Consider the following 15,750-nt stretch of genomic DNA (forward strand, 5'->3'; position numbering starts at 1 on the left):
AGATATATAGATATATAGATATATAGATATATAGATATATAGATATAGATATAGATATATATAGATATATATATATATACTATGTAATATGGAGATGACGCAGTATCTAGTTAAAGTTTTTGACATTTTTTTCCCTTACAATACTATATTGCTAAATCAAAAAGCCAAATTACTTACTGTGTGATTTCTTCTGGGGCATCAAAATGGCCATCATAATTATAATCGAATATTGGTCCACTAACCACATTCACTCCATTTCTTTCTGCAGCATATTTTAAAAGGAGAACCTCATGGAAGTAGTCCCACATTTCTAAAAATGAGAGAAATATCCAAGTCTATTGAACATGGACATGTTTTTTATTATTGGTGCATTTAAGTACCATCATATCCAACTTTTGTAATTGTCAGTGGTGATTGAATAGTTCTACAAGGTAGTTTATGCAACCAAAATAAAGCCACGTTGATGAGACTTTTTATTGCTTTAGTTTCGGACTTCAAATTGCAGCAAAGTATGTCTCCAAATTCCTTCAACAATGGATGTTAACAATAGTCAGACCACACATGCTGTCTTATCGATTATCATTCCATAAATGAACTTTTACATTTCTTTCACTTATGGTGAATATGAGTAGAATTTAGCTTTATGAATAGCTCTTAACAAGTAAAAGTTAAAAACAAACTTAAAAAAAATTATCAAAATCTAGCAACAAGTCAAAATTGTAGTTAGTTGAAAAGAAACTACATCAAGAGTTTTGAGCCTGTATTTAAAATAGCAGAATAAAATGGCTCCATGTCGATAACAAATTGCAATAATAAAACAGAGGTTCAGTTTGGGAGTGAAAGGAGTCACTTTATTAATTTAATGTTAATATTTCTGTGCCACCAGGCCTGTAATCCCAGCTACTTTATAGGATTAGAAAAAAGGATAACACGCTCAAGGCCTTCCTGGACTACAGAGTGAATTCAAGGTCAGCCCAGTAAACTTAGCCACACCCTATTCCAGAATAAAGAATATGAACAGGTGGACCAGAGTTGTGGGTCAGGGCGGGTTGCTTGTCAAGCATGTGGAAGGCCCTAAGTCTAATGGCCAGTGTGAGAGGGGGAGGGTAGGCACTTACTTTTGAATTCTTCATACATTGGGACCAAATTACTTGTAATTAAAGCATCATATTGATTCTCATTTCTTCTGATTGCTGTAAAACAATGAATTTTATAAAGTGTAGGATTTCAGTTGACTTAGTCTTTGCTTTCATTAAGTCTCTAAACTCTCAAAAATTTTTAAATCTTGAATCTCTTAAAACAAAACAAAACAAAACAAACCAGAGTCACAGAGTCAAATACCAGGAGTAAAGCCATCCTCAGAAACTGAAATTGTTGAAATTCTCATGAAAATATGAAAATGACATTCCATGATGAACAGAAAAAAAAAAAAGATGAGTTTTAGAAAAATCACAATGGTTTTCATGTGACCCAAGGAGAGAACCTTCCTTTAAAAGAAACAAAAACAAAATGTGAAATTCATTTGGCTGGTTAATTCACAGTTCAAAGCTGTCAGACATACAGCCAAACTGAGGAGACAGAGTTCCAGCCCTGTTTCTTTGCACAAAACAGCTGCATTCTGTGAGGACCTTGGCTCAGGCGGCACGCCAGAGATAATGTTTTCTTAGATGCCTGTGTCACTTTCCAAATACCCTTCAGTTGTTAAATTAAACCTAAACCTGCTGAACTCTCCACACATCTGGGCCCGATTAGAGCTAATATGTGGTTCCCACAGAAAAATTTATTAGCCTTTAAGGAAGCTGCTGTACCACTTCTGGCCAGCTCATGACCACTGAAGCCTCTAGGCAGCCCAAGCAGGTCATTTGGACGGGGAATATATGTTTAACGCACAGGCCACATCCGCCGATTGAGGCCTTCCTAGCTGCTCTAAAAGAGTTTCACTAACCCGGAGGATAGAGGAAGCCACGGGTGATATTCTTGTCTGCTAAATAGAAGGAACACTTTTGGCTCTCTGAAGGATCAACCCTGACATCAGCCCGCAGACAGTCTGGGACCGTGGGAGGTAGAGGTGATGTGTCTCCCTGTTGAAAGAGAGAAAAGGAGAAGAGTTACGCCCGCGGGTCGAGGCTCAGCCACTGCCTTATTTGGCTTAGATTTCCCTAAGCTGTTTTTCATTTACCCTCTTCCTATTTTCTTAGTGAATCAGGTCTATGCTAGCAACGGGAATGGATGTATTCAGCTATGTTTTTCCGTGTGGTTCTCTTCTGGTTAGAGGACATTGGGAGGGTAAAGCAAATATACCTTGGAAAGGGACATTTGTGGAATAAAACCTGAACTGAGAGCAAAGAAATAATAGCTATTGCTGAAAGCGAATTCTTCTTCAGGGCTGAACTTTTCTGTAGGCTTATGTTGTACATGCAAATGGGAGGTGGGTGGAAAATGTCGGAGCTGGAGAGTTAGTCAATGAGTGACAGCCCCAGCTGCCCCCTCGGTTCTGTTCCCAGCACCCACAGGGCAGATCACAACTGTCGTCTGTAACTCCACTTTCAGGTAAGCTGACAGTGTCTTCTGGCCCTGTGGGCACCAGACACACACATGGTATAAAATGTATACACTTAAAAGTAAATAAATCTCTTTTAAAAATGAAAACTAAAATATAAACAAACTATATGTAGATAAGAATTAGCTACATTGTTTTCAAACTGGGCAAAAAACTTCTAATTAGCCTAAAAATAATTCAAAGAGCTATAGTTATCTAAACATATAATATATATAAGTATATATTTACATACCATATATTACAGCACACAGGTAACATAAATAACATATTATATATAACAAGTACAATATATAATATAACACGTGTGTATGTGTGTGTGTTTGAGACATGGTCTCATGTATACCAGGTTGGCCTTGAACTTGCTATTTAGCCAAGGATGACTTTTTATTCTTCACCCTCATACCTTCACCTTCCAAGGAATTACAGGTATGTTGCACCAAGTCTTATTTATATGGTGGTGGACAGTGAGCCCAGAGTTACACTCCCATGGGCCAAGCATGCTCCCAACTGAACTACATCCCCAGCCCCCAAACATTCCTATTTTTGAAGTAAAATAAATCATAAAATAGATCTTAAAGTTATAATTTTTAAAATCACATTTAAAGACCAATACTGAACCCCATCCATAGGGTTACTCTGCAAACATGATTGATGGCAGTGGGTGCCTGGCTTCCATACTCATAATGACAATGCAATGTGGTCACCATATTGGATGAACACATACTCAGAAAGAAGTAAAAAAAATATGCTATTTGCTTCCATTTTTCTGAAGGCTTTGATGGGCTTATTATTCTACACTATACTTGATGAATATTTTCCTGAAGAAAAAAAAAACTGGGAGTACTTTATTTAACAAAAAAATTATGCTGAATTTGTCCTGCTTTTTACTGGCTGAGCTGTGCTTACAGCAAATGTTAGCTACGTTGTCTACATGATAGTATGAGCTCAGTTCACAAGAGAATAGGCAGTGCACACTCTGTGGTGTTCTCTCAGGCAGAAGAGCAATGCCAGGGTCCAGATGGGTGAGAGCTGAAGATAAGGGAAGTCAGGGGAAACCGGGGAAGGCAGGCTGGGACTGGGAACAGTGTTTTCTGGGAGCTCAGTTCACTTCTCATCTTGATTCAATACACACTTTTATCTTTACTTTCTTCTAAGGTTCATGAAGAGGCATTGATAATGAAAAACACATAAGAAATCAGAATACATATTCAGATGTTGGACCAAAAAAACAGAATGGAACCTCCTTTAAAAGACAAATAACTAAAAACTAGATCTACCGTAGACGACCCTGCTCCACGCCTCGGTGTTTACCTGAAGTACGCCTAGCCTGCGTCCCTGAGATAGTTAAACACCGTGTTATGGCCCACTGCAGCTGTGCAGAGGCGTAAAGAAAACACGCTCCATAAGCACGATGGCATGCATTCAGCCACAAAGAAGAATAAAGTTACCTTGTTGAAAGAAAAGTAGATGCAACAAGAGATAATTATGCTCAGCAAATTCGGGCAGTCTCTAAAAACAAACATTGCATGTTTTTTCTTATGTGTGGCTGTTAGATTTCTATAGATAGATAAAATCCTTTACGCAGATACAACGTGAAAGTGGAAGCCAAACTGTCTAGGCAGCGGTTCTCAACTTGTGGGTCGTGATCCCTTCGGGGGTTGCATATCAGCTATCCTGTATATCAGAATTTACATTATGACTTATAGCAGTAGCAAATTTGCAGTTATGAAGTAGCCACAAAATAATTTTATGGCTAGGGGTCACTACAACATGAGGAACTGTATTAAAGGGCTGCAGTGTTGGGAAGGTTGGGAGCCAACTTCTTTCATGGGGAAGCAGGGGCTAACAGGATGAGGGAAATGCAAGGAAGAGGACAGTAGGAGGTTGAGGGTAGGTGCTCTGTATATAACACATATGTGTGTGAAAATGTCCTCATCAATAAGGTAAAGAGAATAAGGTAAAGAGAAAAAAAAAACACACAGAAGTTAAAAAGCAGATAAACAGTAACCAGACAGAGGAGGCCAGTAAACGAGGAAAATCAGTGACCTATGTTTGGGGGAAACACAAAGTAACAGCAGAAGGATGGAATTTGAAGTCTCCTAAAAACAGAGGAATATGTAGGCCCAGCTGAAAGCAAAAAAAAGGAGCTTAAAATCCATGAAATGGGTGGGGTGGGGTGGGGCGGGACAAAGAGAACACTTATCTTCTTGAGAGCTTAAAACCCCAAAGTGCCTCAGTCTAGGGCCTGGTGCACATTAGGCAAAGAGCAGACATACCATACCATATGTCAGACAAGAACAAGATGAATCTCTGCTTCATGAGTGACAGGCCCCACCCCATCCCATTGCCCCATGTGCACCGTAAATCATGTACACCACTGGGCTGAATTAGAAATGTTCTTTCTTTGGAAAAAAAAATCACTCTGACAATTAAATTTAATATTATCTATAGTTGGAAGTACATGACAAAATGGCTATTCCTCTTTTTAATTGAACTATGAAATCCTATAAGTTGGAAAGCATCAACCGCATAGTTCGGTGTCTCGTTCTGAAACAGTGAGACAGCCAAGGAAGGACCAAAAGGTATTTGGTGAGGGTGAGAAAGAGAAATCTAGGAGGCAATACAGAAAGCAGAAGAAAACTTTGAGAGAGGTATGAGGCTATACAGCATTTATTAAAGAATAGAAGGTGAGAAAGATAACGAAAAATTCATGGCATTTAAAGACAAAAGACATAGCAGCAGAAATAAAGTACACTGTATGATCTGGAGAGGATGTTGACCCTATGTCTCAAAAAGTAAAATAATGACACAGGTGGGGAAAAGTCCGGAACTGTAATATTAGAATATCAGCCTATTAACATATCCTGTAAGTTTAGAGAGAGAAAAAAAAATCTTCTAAAATTGAGAAGTCTACTAAGCCACCAACTGAATATACTGCCAGGATAAAAATGTTTTGAGATGCACATAGTTTCCAAAATGTATCACCTGGTGCTAGGGACAAAATACATTCAGTTGTGCAGTGCTTGTATAGGGTTCATAGGGCCCTGGGCTCAGTTCTCATCATGCAGGATGTGGACATGCCTGTATTCGCAGCATCCAGGGCAAAGGCAGACAAGAGGGTAAAAAGCTTGAGGAGATTCTGGGCTGTATGAGACCAAGTGACAAAACAAACAAACAAACAAACAAACAAACAAACAAAAAAGTACCCTTCCTTCTTTCTTTCTATGAAAACACAAAGAATCAGACCAAGAAAGACATTGAACTAAATGCAGTAGATGAACAATCACCCCGCCAACACACAGTAAGATACAGGGTCTCGAAAGCTCGCTTATACCGTTTTCAAAGGGTACCAGAGGAAAAGGTTCTGAATGACCATTTCCTCCCCTTGGCAATAAAGAGGCACGGGGCTCTATGGTGAAATGGGGCAAGCTTGATTACTGAGTCGGCGCCATAAACACATGGGAAGTTGTGAGCTGTTAGGGTGTATTCTGTCATGTTATTCTCACATCCCCCATGCTTAGTAAGGGTTTGGTTTGGTTTGGTTTGGTTTGGTTTGGTTTGGTTTGGTTTGGTTTGGTTTGGTTTGGTTTGGTTATGGATAAAGTGAAAATGAGCAGAGACAGCAAAGAGATGCTTGCTTTCCATTCTTGTGTGGGGACCAAACATGTCTTGATCAGCAAGTGAAAATAGTCCTATTCAAGTGATAGATGCCCCTTACCTAACACAAAAGCAAGAGTTGTGTCTTATGGTAAAGTCAACAAATGCACACAGCTTGAGTATTTGTTTGGCTGCATAATTTCTTTTTCTGTGGAAAAATGACTTGTAGTTCAAAGAAATGTATACAGGACAATTGTATATATTAGAATATATATGATTATATATAATGTATATTATATATATATATATATATATATTTCCTTAGTTCTTCAAAGACTAACAAACATGATTAGGTCATAACTTATAAAAACCAAGAGGGCTGTTTAAGGCTTCCCACTGCGAGGTAGGGATCTGGGCTCAGTAGCAGGTACCTGCAGCAGGTGTGAGGCTCTGAGCTCGGATCCCCAGAGTCACAGGAGTCAGAACTGCAGGGCATGTCTGCCACCCCGGGCCCCTGCAGCAAGCTGCGGTGCAGGCCGGAGAGGCTCTGGATGGCTTGCTCAGCCACGCACAGCAGTGCCTCTGTCTAAACACGCCAGAAGGTGAAGACCAAAACCCCAGGTCATCCTCTGACCTCCACATGTGCATCCACACTTATATACACACATACAGACAGACAGACACATGCATACATGCATACACATATATGTACACACATAACACATATGTACATTTACATATACGCTCGTACACACGTACATACACACACACATACACACATTGCACACACATACAGACATGCATACTACACACACACAAATTTTAAAAGTTGCTAATGATGTGCGTATCTATACTATGTAAAGTATATTATATAATATCTATATAGTGTGTAAATATATTAGCTAACTGTTTTATCAGTGAGTATTCTGACTTCATGCTAAATTAGTGAAGTATCTCCTTTAAACAACCACCACAATTCTTGCTTTGTTTTCAGTTTTTCATCTAGTTAGAAAAGTAACTCAGCTCTTCCTTACTGGGTAGGCCCAGAAGCACCATCCAAATAAGACCTGACCAGATTTAATGCTTCCAGGCGTGGTTGTCGGGGGATCATGACTTCAAGGCACAATTCCTCCCCCAGGTCTCTTCTGACAGAACAACAGACATCACACCACCCACCGAAGCCACAGAGAAACAAAAGCTCCGTAAAACTCAAGGACAAACCAATTGTACCCGTGCTCCAAAGCGCTTATTTAAACCTGATTTCTCAGGCGCAGAGCTGATCTACGACATTTTATGTGAATCTCCAAACATCCTCCTGTGTAATTTTCTTGAACCACAACACACAGGCAGAGCAATTTCTGAATTAGAAAGCAGAAAATTGCTAGAATTCCATCCTGTCATGTGGAGGGGGAAATGCACGGGCAGGTCTGTGGGATCAGAGAACAGATGGGGTCTTTTGGTAACAAAGAAGTTAGTTTTAGAGAATAATCAAGAACTGTAGTAAGCACCGAGCCTGAACTCAGTTGCAGCCTCTCTGCCTTTGGTTCAAGGCTCATGTAAATTCAAGGATACCAGGCTACAAGAGTTTATTATGACTTTTTGCCCTGAAGGCACAGAGGGCACCTTGGAGCACAAGAAAGTCAAAGGTCATAACATCATAAGCCATGGTGTTAACTCCAATACCACAATCCTCTAATGCTATGGTTTATCCTACACACACACATACACACACACAGCTTCCTGATTGTTTATTCACCCTTCTGCTTGGTGGGTAAGCTTTGTCCTTAAAATGTTGAGACCAACTCACCCAATACATATACTTTAGTTAGTAGTATTCAGACAGTGCAATTATGCTGTAGACCTGAAATAAAACCCTTTCCTCCCTGTCCTGGCTGGTTTTGTGTGTCAGCTACAGTCATCAGAGAGAAAGGAGCCTCAGTTGAGAAAATACCTCCATGAGATCCAGCAGTAAGGCATTTTCTCAGTTAGTGACTGATGGGGAAGGCCCAGCCCATGGTGGATGGTGCCATCCCTGGGAATGTGGTCCTGGGTTCTATAAGAAAGCAGGCTGAGCAAGCCATGGAGAGCAAGCCAATAAGCAGCAGCCCTCCATGGCCTCTGCATCAGCTCCTGCCTCCAGGTTCCTGCCCTGCTTGAGCTCCTGTCCTGGTTTCCTCCATTGATGGAAGTGTAAGCCAAATAAACCTTTTCCTCTGCAACTTGCTTTTGGGTCATGGTGTTTCGTCACAGCAATAGATACCCTGATTAATGCACTCCCTAATTGCTAATCTACCCTAATTGCTAATGCGATTGAGTTGCTTGAGTCATTTTTACTGTTCATTTACTGTCATTCTCTTGTTTGTGTATAGGGGTTGATTATCTGTCTTAGACCTTGAATACTATTCTTGATACCCATCACTTGTTTCTACATGCAATGTACTGTCCCGTCTATGACTTTCCTTTTGTATATTAACATTAATACAAGTCTAACTAAGTTCTTTTGTAACTTTTTTAGTGTTGTTTCAAAAAATCCCCAACATCATAATAGTATAAGTGAAAAAATATGGATTTGCTATTCATATTTAGGACTACAAGTCAGCTAGCAAGTTCGCTCTGTGTACAGTGTGAGGCGGGGGTCTACTATTTTCTTTGTGATGGTACCCAACCATCCAGGCACCACTGGGAGAACTGGGAGTTGGCCAGAGAGTGGACAGGGAAGGAGATTTACATAAGCAGAGTCTCAGCATCAGGCCAGAGAGACCTGTTACACATATGTTCACACAACGTGGTAGAGTGCTCCATCCTTCAGGGGAGAGTTAGACTATGTTCACAGCTCACAGCAGGCAGGGAAAGGCTTATTAAACAACGACGCAAGAAACCTTAATAAGTCACTATTACCTTCGAGGTGCCCCTGCCTCATACTCCAGGAAGAACGGACAGATAGCATGATCCTCCTTTGCCTCTGTTTGAAATGTCCTTTTCTCCCTCCTTACCACTTAGTAAAGTGGCCTGCATTATTTTCAGTTTCTCCAGGCACAGCTCATGCCTTCCTCCTCTGTACCCACATACCACCTACAAAGCCTTGTCATCCTAACTATAGCATTTCCTTGTGACAGGGAGTCCACACTGGCTTGGAGAGTGCTTCAGCAGGACAGAATTCCACCCTTGCCGTGCTCGGAGTTAGAGTCTCTCCCCCGTGCACTGCTCCCTGGGGTGATGCTTACCGGTTTGGGCACCGTGTAAGAGCTCCACATGGGCATCTTCAGCGCTTTTCCGTACCCACTGATGTATCCGCTCTGGTAAAGGAGACAGTGCTCTTTGTTCTTCTGTATCACCCGGGGCCTCCCAAAGGGCAAATTTACTTTCACTGTCACTGCGACTAAAATAAAAATGACACAAAACATCTGTGAAATCAGTAAAATGGCACAAAGGAACTACCACTGTCCAATCGTGGATTCTATGTCAGGTATTTGGATTAACATTTTATAACAGCCCTGTGAGACAGGCTATTATCTCATTATGCTCATCACAAAAGCAAAGCTCAGAGAAGTAACAGGGCCAACCCAGGGACTAAGCAAAGATCTGAGGCCCACTTCCTTTATAGCTCCTTATCACTCACAAGCTCACGAGATACAGCTTAAGAGGAAAAAGACTCAAAAACAAAAGTGGACATTTCCCAGGGCAGATGATTCACCTTGATAACCGTCATAGAAAAATATTAGGGCGCTATTATCTATCTATCTATCTATCTACCGATCTATGTTTGTGTCTATATGCTCTTATGTAATTCAACCATAGCAGCTTGACAATATCTAGGAAAACATTAAATTTGAATTGAGGGTGTGTAAGTTTTTTCTTATCGTTCATCCCAGATAACATACTATAATAACTATTCTTGTAACATTTATATTGTATTAGCTATTCTAAGTAATTTCAAAATGTTTTACAGTTTATACAAGGACATACACAAGCCACATCCATACACAACACCATGTTTTATAAGGGCATCAGCATCCTCAGATCCAGGGTATCCACAGGGGCTCAGGGAAAGTCCTCCATACATATTAGGGAGGACTGCATCCCTGTCTTATAAGTGATACAACTGAGGCACTGTGAGTTGAATACAGGAATACTTAGTACATAACACACAATGTAACACTAATGCAAAAAAAAACCACTTGTAAATTCTCTCCATGGGCTTTTAAAAATCTTTGCCAGTACATGAGGTTGGTGCAAGTACTGTAGACGAAAGGGTGGAGACACACACACACACACACACACAAATTTAAGTGAACAGCCCCAGGTTAGATAGTAAGGAAGCTACAGAGGTCAGGAAGAAGTCCAGCATTGAAGCCTGTTCATGTCTTAGATGGGAAACTGAAGGCCCAGACACAGGACAGCCACTGCCAAGCTGTTTCTGAGAGCTCTGTAGCACCATGCTAGCTACTTTGTTACCAGAATTCTGTGATTCTTTGCCTGTTCCTCTTATATATTGTTCACAAAAATCTTCATTCAAAAGATTTTTTTGTGAGTTTAGTTCGGAAAAGTCTCCAAAGGGCAATGCTGTGTATTGTTAGATCTAAACATCACAGTTTCTACTGACTTACCATCTCCTTCTGTGAGGTTTAGTCTTTGATTCGTTTTTTCTAAATCAGCCTGCAAGATGAGAGAAATAATGCAAAAAATAAGTCATTTTTTTTTTAAAGGAAGGACCAAGAATATTTCTGCAGTAATGACACAATGTGTTTTGCTACTGAACAAAGAACCCAGACTAATATGAGATTAAATTTCAATTATGTCATCACTTGGAAACACAGAGGGACATCTGCCCCACTGTGTGTGTGTGCATGTGCGCATGCGTGTGCGAGCGCACACACATATTTGTATATGTGTGTGAGTTTTTGTATGTGTGTGTGCGCATGCGTGTGCCTGAATGTATGTATGTGTGTTTGCAGAGATATCATTAATGGGAAAAAGCATCTTGATCACAGCCGGACTTAAATTGGGATGACGGCATCCTGGTGCTTCTCAAACGTGGGTGGGAATATAGATTTCTTAAGGTCTTGTTAAAGTTCAGATTCTGAATCGGCAAGCCTGGAGGACGGCCTGAGATTCCACATGCCTTTCTGACTCAGACGAGATACATAAGCTAGTCTAGTCCCAAGACCACATTTTGAACGGTAAGGGGCATCCTTTACAAGGAGAAACTCTGGGTTTGCAGTCAGATAGACGAGGCTTGTAAGGGCTTGAATGGTATACCTAACTTCTCTCTTTTATCTCTAAAATATCGAACAAGTTACCCATTTTATATTACTAATGATTTTCCTTGGTAGTTCCATTGAGCTGTCTGGAACAGATGTGAGAAATCTCCATCTGAAGTTATACACACAGAGAAGAACTCCATGCCCTTACTGGAATCTGTTCCATAGTTAACACTTCTTGAGAAGGTTTACTGGATGGTTCATCCTTTAATGTCTTCACCCACAGCAATGAGGGACAGTTCCTACCTGGACCACTTATATTTTAAGTTCTTCCCTGAATCCTTGTCCTGGGGGTCTCTTGTAGCAGTGAAACTTTACTTGTCAAGAGTCTCCTGGGTGCCGAAGCCCCACCTCCAGACTCAGGACAGAGTTTAATCTATTAAGAAGACTGTCTCATTATACAGTGCCATTTTTTACAGTATTCAAAAGTGCCTCCTGATGGACTCAGCACCACTGTTTAGAAAATGCCACACAGGACACATGCGGTATGTCTAAGGCCAGCTTACAACCCCCGCCCCCTCCATTCCAAGCAGCTGAGGTTCGTCCTGACTTTTTATTTTAATTTTTTATATTAATTACAGTTTATTCCTTTTATATCCCAGCTGTAGCTCCCTTCTTCTTTCCCTCCCATGCCCTTCTCCAAGTCCACTGATGGGAGAGGTCTTCCTCCCCTTCCATCTGACCCTAGCCTTTCAGGTCTATCAGGACAGGCTGCATTGTCTTCCTCTGTGGCCTGGTGAGGCTGTTCCCCCAGTCAGGTGGACGTGATCAAAGAGCCAGCCACTGAGTTCATGTCAGAGACAGTCCCTGTTCCCCATTACTAGGGAACCCACTTGGACACTGAGCTGCCATGGGCTACATCTGTGAAGGGGTTCTAGGTTATCTCCATGAATGGTCCTTGATTGGAGGAGAGGTCTCACAAAAGACCCCTGGGCCCAGATTTTTTTGGTTCTGTTGCTCTCCTTTTGGAGCTCCTATTCCCTCCAGGTGTTTCTATCTCCCCCTTCTTTCATAAGATTCCTTGCACTCTGCCCAAAGTTTGGCCATGAGTCTCAGCATCTGCTTTGATATACTGCTGGGTAGAGTCTTTCAGAGGCCCTCTGTGGTAGGCTCCTGTCCTGTTCCCTGTCTTCTCCCTCTTCCAATGTCTATCTCATTTGCCTTTCTGAGTGAGGATTGATCATATTACCCATGGTCCTCCATTTTGCTTAGCTTCTTTAGGTGTACAGATTTTAGTATGATTATCCTACATTATATGTCTAATATCCACTTATAAGTGAGTATATACCATGTGTGTCTTTCTGCTTCTGGGATACCTCACTCAGGATGATCTTTTCTAGATCCCACCATTTGACTGCAAATTTCATGATTTCCTTGTTTTTATTTGCTGAGTAGTAAAGGTACCACATTTACCTGCTTTGTGTAAATGCACCACAATTTCTGTGTCCATTCCTTCATTGAGGGACATCTGGGTTGTTTCTGGCTTATGGCTATTAAGAATAAAGCTGCTATGAACATGGTTGTCCTTGTTGTGTACTTGAGCATGTTTTGGATATATGCCTAGGAGTGGTATAGCTGGATCTTGAGGAAGCACTATTCCTAATTGAGAAAGCACCAGATTGATTTCCAAAATGGTTGTACAAGTTTATATTCCCACCAGCAATGGAGGAGAGTTCCCCTTTCTCCACATCCTTTCCATCATGTATTGTTACCTGAGTTTTTGATCTTAGCCATTCTGATGGGTGTAAGGTGAAATCTCAGGCTCATTTTGATTTGCATTTCCCTGATGACTAAGGATGTTGAGCATTTCTTTAAGTGTTTCTCTGCCATTCTATATTCCTCTACAGAGAATTTGCTGTTTAGCTTTGTACCCCATTTTTAATTGGATTACTTGTTTCTTTTTAACTTCTTTAGTTCTTTATATATTCTTTATATACTCCATCAGATATAGGGTTGGTAAAGAGCCTCATCTGGAGGCATCTTCATCCTGATCTCAAGCTGTACTACAGAGCAATAGTAATAAAAACTGCATGGTACTGGCATAGAAACAGAATGGTGGATCAATGGAATCGAATAGAAGACCCAGAAATAGACCCACACATCTATGGATACTTGATTTTTGGCAAAGAAGCCAACACCACACAATGGGGAAAAAAAGACAGCATCTTCAACAAATGGTGGTCTAACTGGATGTCTACATGTAGAAAAATGCAATTAGATGCATACTTATTACCCTGCACAAAACTAAAGTCCAAGTGGACCAAAGACTTCAACATAAAACCAGACACATTAAATCTGTTAGAAGAAAAATTGGTGAAGAGCCTAGAACTCATTGACCCAGGAGACAACTTCCTGAGCAGAACATCAGCAGCACAGGCTCTAAGAGCAACAATCAATAAACGGGACCTCATGAAACTGAAAAGCTTCTGAAAGGCAAAGGACACTGTCATCAGAACAAAATGACAGCCTACGGACTGGGAAAGGATCTTCATCATCATGACTCTTAACTGTAAGAAAATGTTTTCAAAGGGAGCTCGGAGTGCCAACTTCACTATTGTGAGTGGTTAAGGAGAGCTGAGCATGCACACGTACTTAGCTGTATAGTGTATGCATGATGATTTCTCAGTTCCAGATGAAGTTCAGAGAAAATGCAAACATCTACTCAGTAAGCATCCAAGCCAGAACGCACACCTGGTGGCCCCTTTACGTTCTTGCAAAGACATGAAGTTACTCACAGTCTCTAATGTGGAGCATGTGCAGCCCAGTGTGTCTGTAGGCGAGGAAGTGGTAAAGCCACAGCTGGAAGATGCTGACAACTCTTTTGCATGGGATGGCTCATAAAAGGGCACCTTCAGCAGATGATTGAGACTACCGTGGGTACCGTTGTTTGGTGCTGGTTGAATGCGTAGCAGATCTGTTAAAAAAAAATAGTAAGTTCAAAGTAGCATGGAAATGGAAGGCAACAGCACCTTTGTAGGATGTGTGGGACAAAGCCACCCACAGCTTAAAATCGGTTATAAATTCTGCTGCAGTGTAGTTACGCTTTTCAGATGTGACTTAGCTTACTGCCTTTGATCCCCCAGTCTCTGGCCTCTCGTCTGCCTATGCTGGGACAGTCCTCATGATGAACCTGTATATCTCTGGAGAGAAGCTTCATTGCTTAAATGATCGCTTTGCCCCATAAGCACACTGTGAGTGTTAGGTATTAAAAGCTACCTTCTTTGTTGTTGATGTTGATACAGGATCTCACTATGAAGCCCTGACTGGCTTGGAACTGGTTGTATAGTCTAGGCTGGCCTGGAGCTACAGAGACTAACCTGCCTCTGCCTCCCTAGGACTAGGATTAGAGGCGTGCACCACCATGCTTGACAAAAAGTATGTTTTGGGGCTGGAGAGATTGCTCAGTGGTTAGAAGTACTTGGTGCTCTTGCAGAAGACCCTAGTTTCATTTCCAGCACCCACGTGGCTGCTCCTAGCTGTCTGGATCCAGTTCCAGGAGACTCAACACCCTCTGGTCTCTGCAGGTATCTCCTCACACACGGTACACAAATGCTCACGTAGGCACACATAGGAAAAACAAACTTTTGTAAAAGCTGTTCCGTTAATAAAATGCATTTCTTGACGTTAATTTAAACTCTGAGTCTTGCCTATTTATGCAATTACATAAAGATTCTCTAAGGATTTTTTTTTTAACTTAAATTGGAAGCCAATGAGATGACACAATAGAGAAAGGCACTTGCTGCCAAGATCATGACCTGAGTTTCATCACATGATTCCTTTAAGTCATACCTTGACCTCCACAGGTGCACACACACACACACACACACACACACACACACATACACACACACACACACACACATTTGGCATAACAAAATAAATAAATAAACTAGTAAATTTTGCTCTTTATTTAGAGAACATTTTCTGTTTTTTCCTATAAAGACAAATTATATCAAATATTTTATAGGCATCATCTTTTTTAGGCGCTCCAAGTAATGGTGGGGTCTAACCCTTTTTACAAAAAAAAAAAAAAAAAAAAAAAAAAAAAACAGCTCTTTCTCAGGTCCACTTAACTAGCTTTGGTAGGACAAATACAGGGGAACCAACTTTCCCTGAGGCACTGGGCAGGCGCCCACTGTCAAAGCTGTTAAAAATCTATTTTAAAAACCACTGTTTGTTTGTTTTGATAATAAACTCTTTGTTTTCCTCTAAATGAGCAAATGCAGTGGGGATGGAAGCAAAATACAGTTCCCCAGTTAGCAGCTGTTGGATTGTTTCTTGCTGTGCTTCCTGCCTTGAGCAAAAGCACTCAGTCCAACAGCCAGCAAGACT

At 41.0% G+C, this 15,750-nt stretch overlaps 1 protein-coding gene across 1 annotated transcript in view; it reads right to left on the minus strand.

Moving 5' to 3' along the window:
* The window catches only part of Enpp3 (ectonucleotide pyrophosphatase/phosphodiesterase 3), a 68,378-nt gene that overhangs the window by 4,712 nt on the left and 47,916 nt on the right, over positions 1 to 15,750 (minus strand). Inside the window, exons 18-23 of the mRNA XM_055599298.1 lie at positions 14,154 to 14,332; positions 10,765 to 10,813; positions 9,382 to 9,536; positions 1,946 to 2,081; positions 1,119 to 1,193; positions 178 to 310 (exon numbers count right to left, since the gene is read on the minus strand). Coding sequence (XP_055455273.1) covers positions 178 to 310; positions 1,119 to 1,193; positions 1,946 to 2,081; positions 9,382 to 9,536; positions 10,765 to 10,813; positions 14,154 to 14,332 — 727 coding nt within the window. The remainder of the gene's footprint in view (positions 1 to 177; positions 311 to 1,118; positions 1,194 to 1,945; positions 2,082 to 9,381; positions 9,537 to 10,764; positions 10,814 to 14,153; positions 14,333 to 15,750) is intronic.

Source organism: Psammomys obesus, unplaced genomic scaffold, assembly GCF_907164565.1.
Source record: "Psammomys obesus unplaced genomic scaffold, mPsaObe1.curated_primary_1811, whole genome shotgun sequence".
Classification (NCBI taxonomy): Eukaryota; Metazoa; Chordata; class Mammalia; order Rodentia; family Muridae; genus Psammomys; species Psammomys obesus.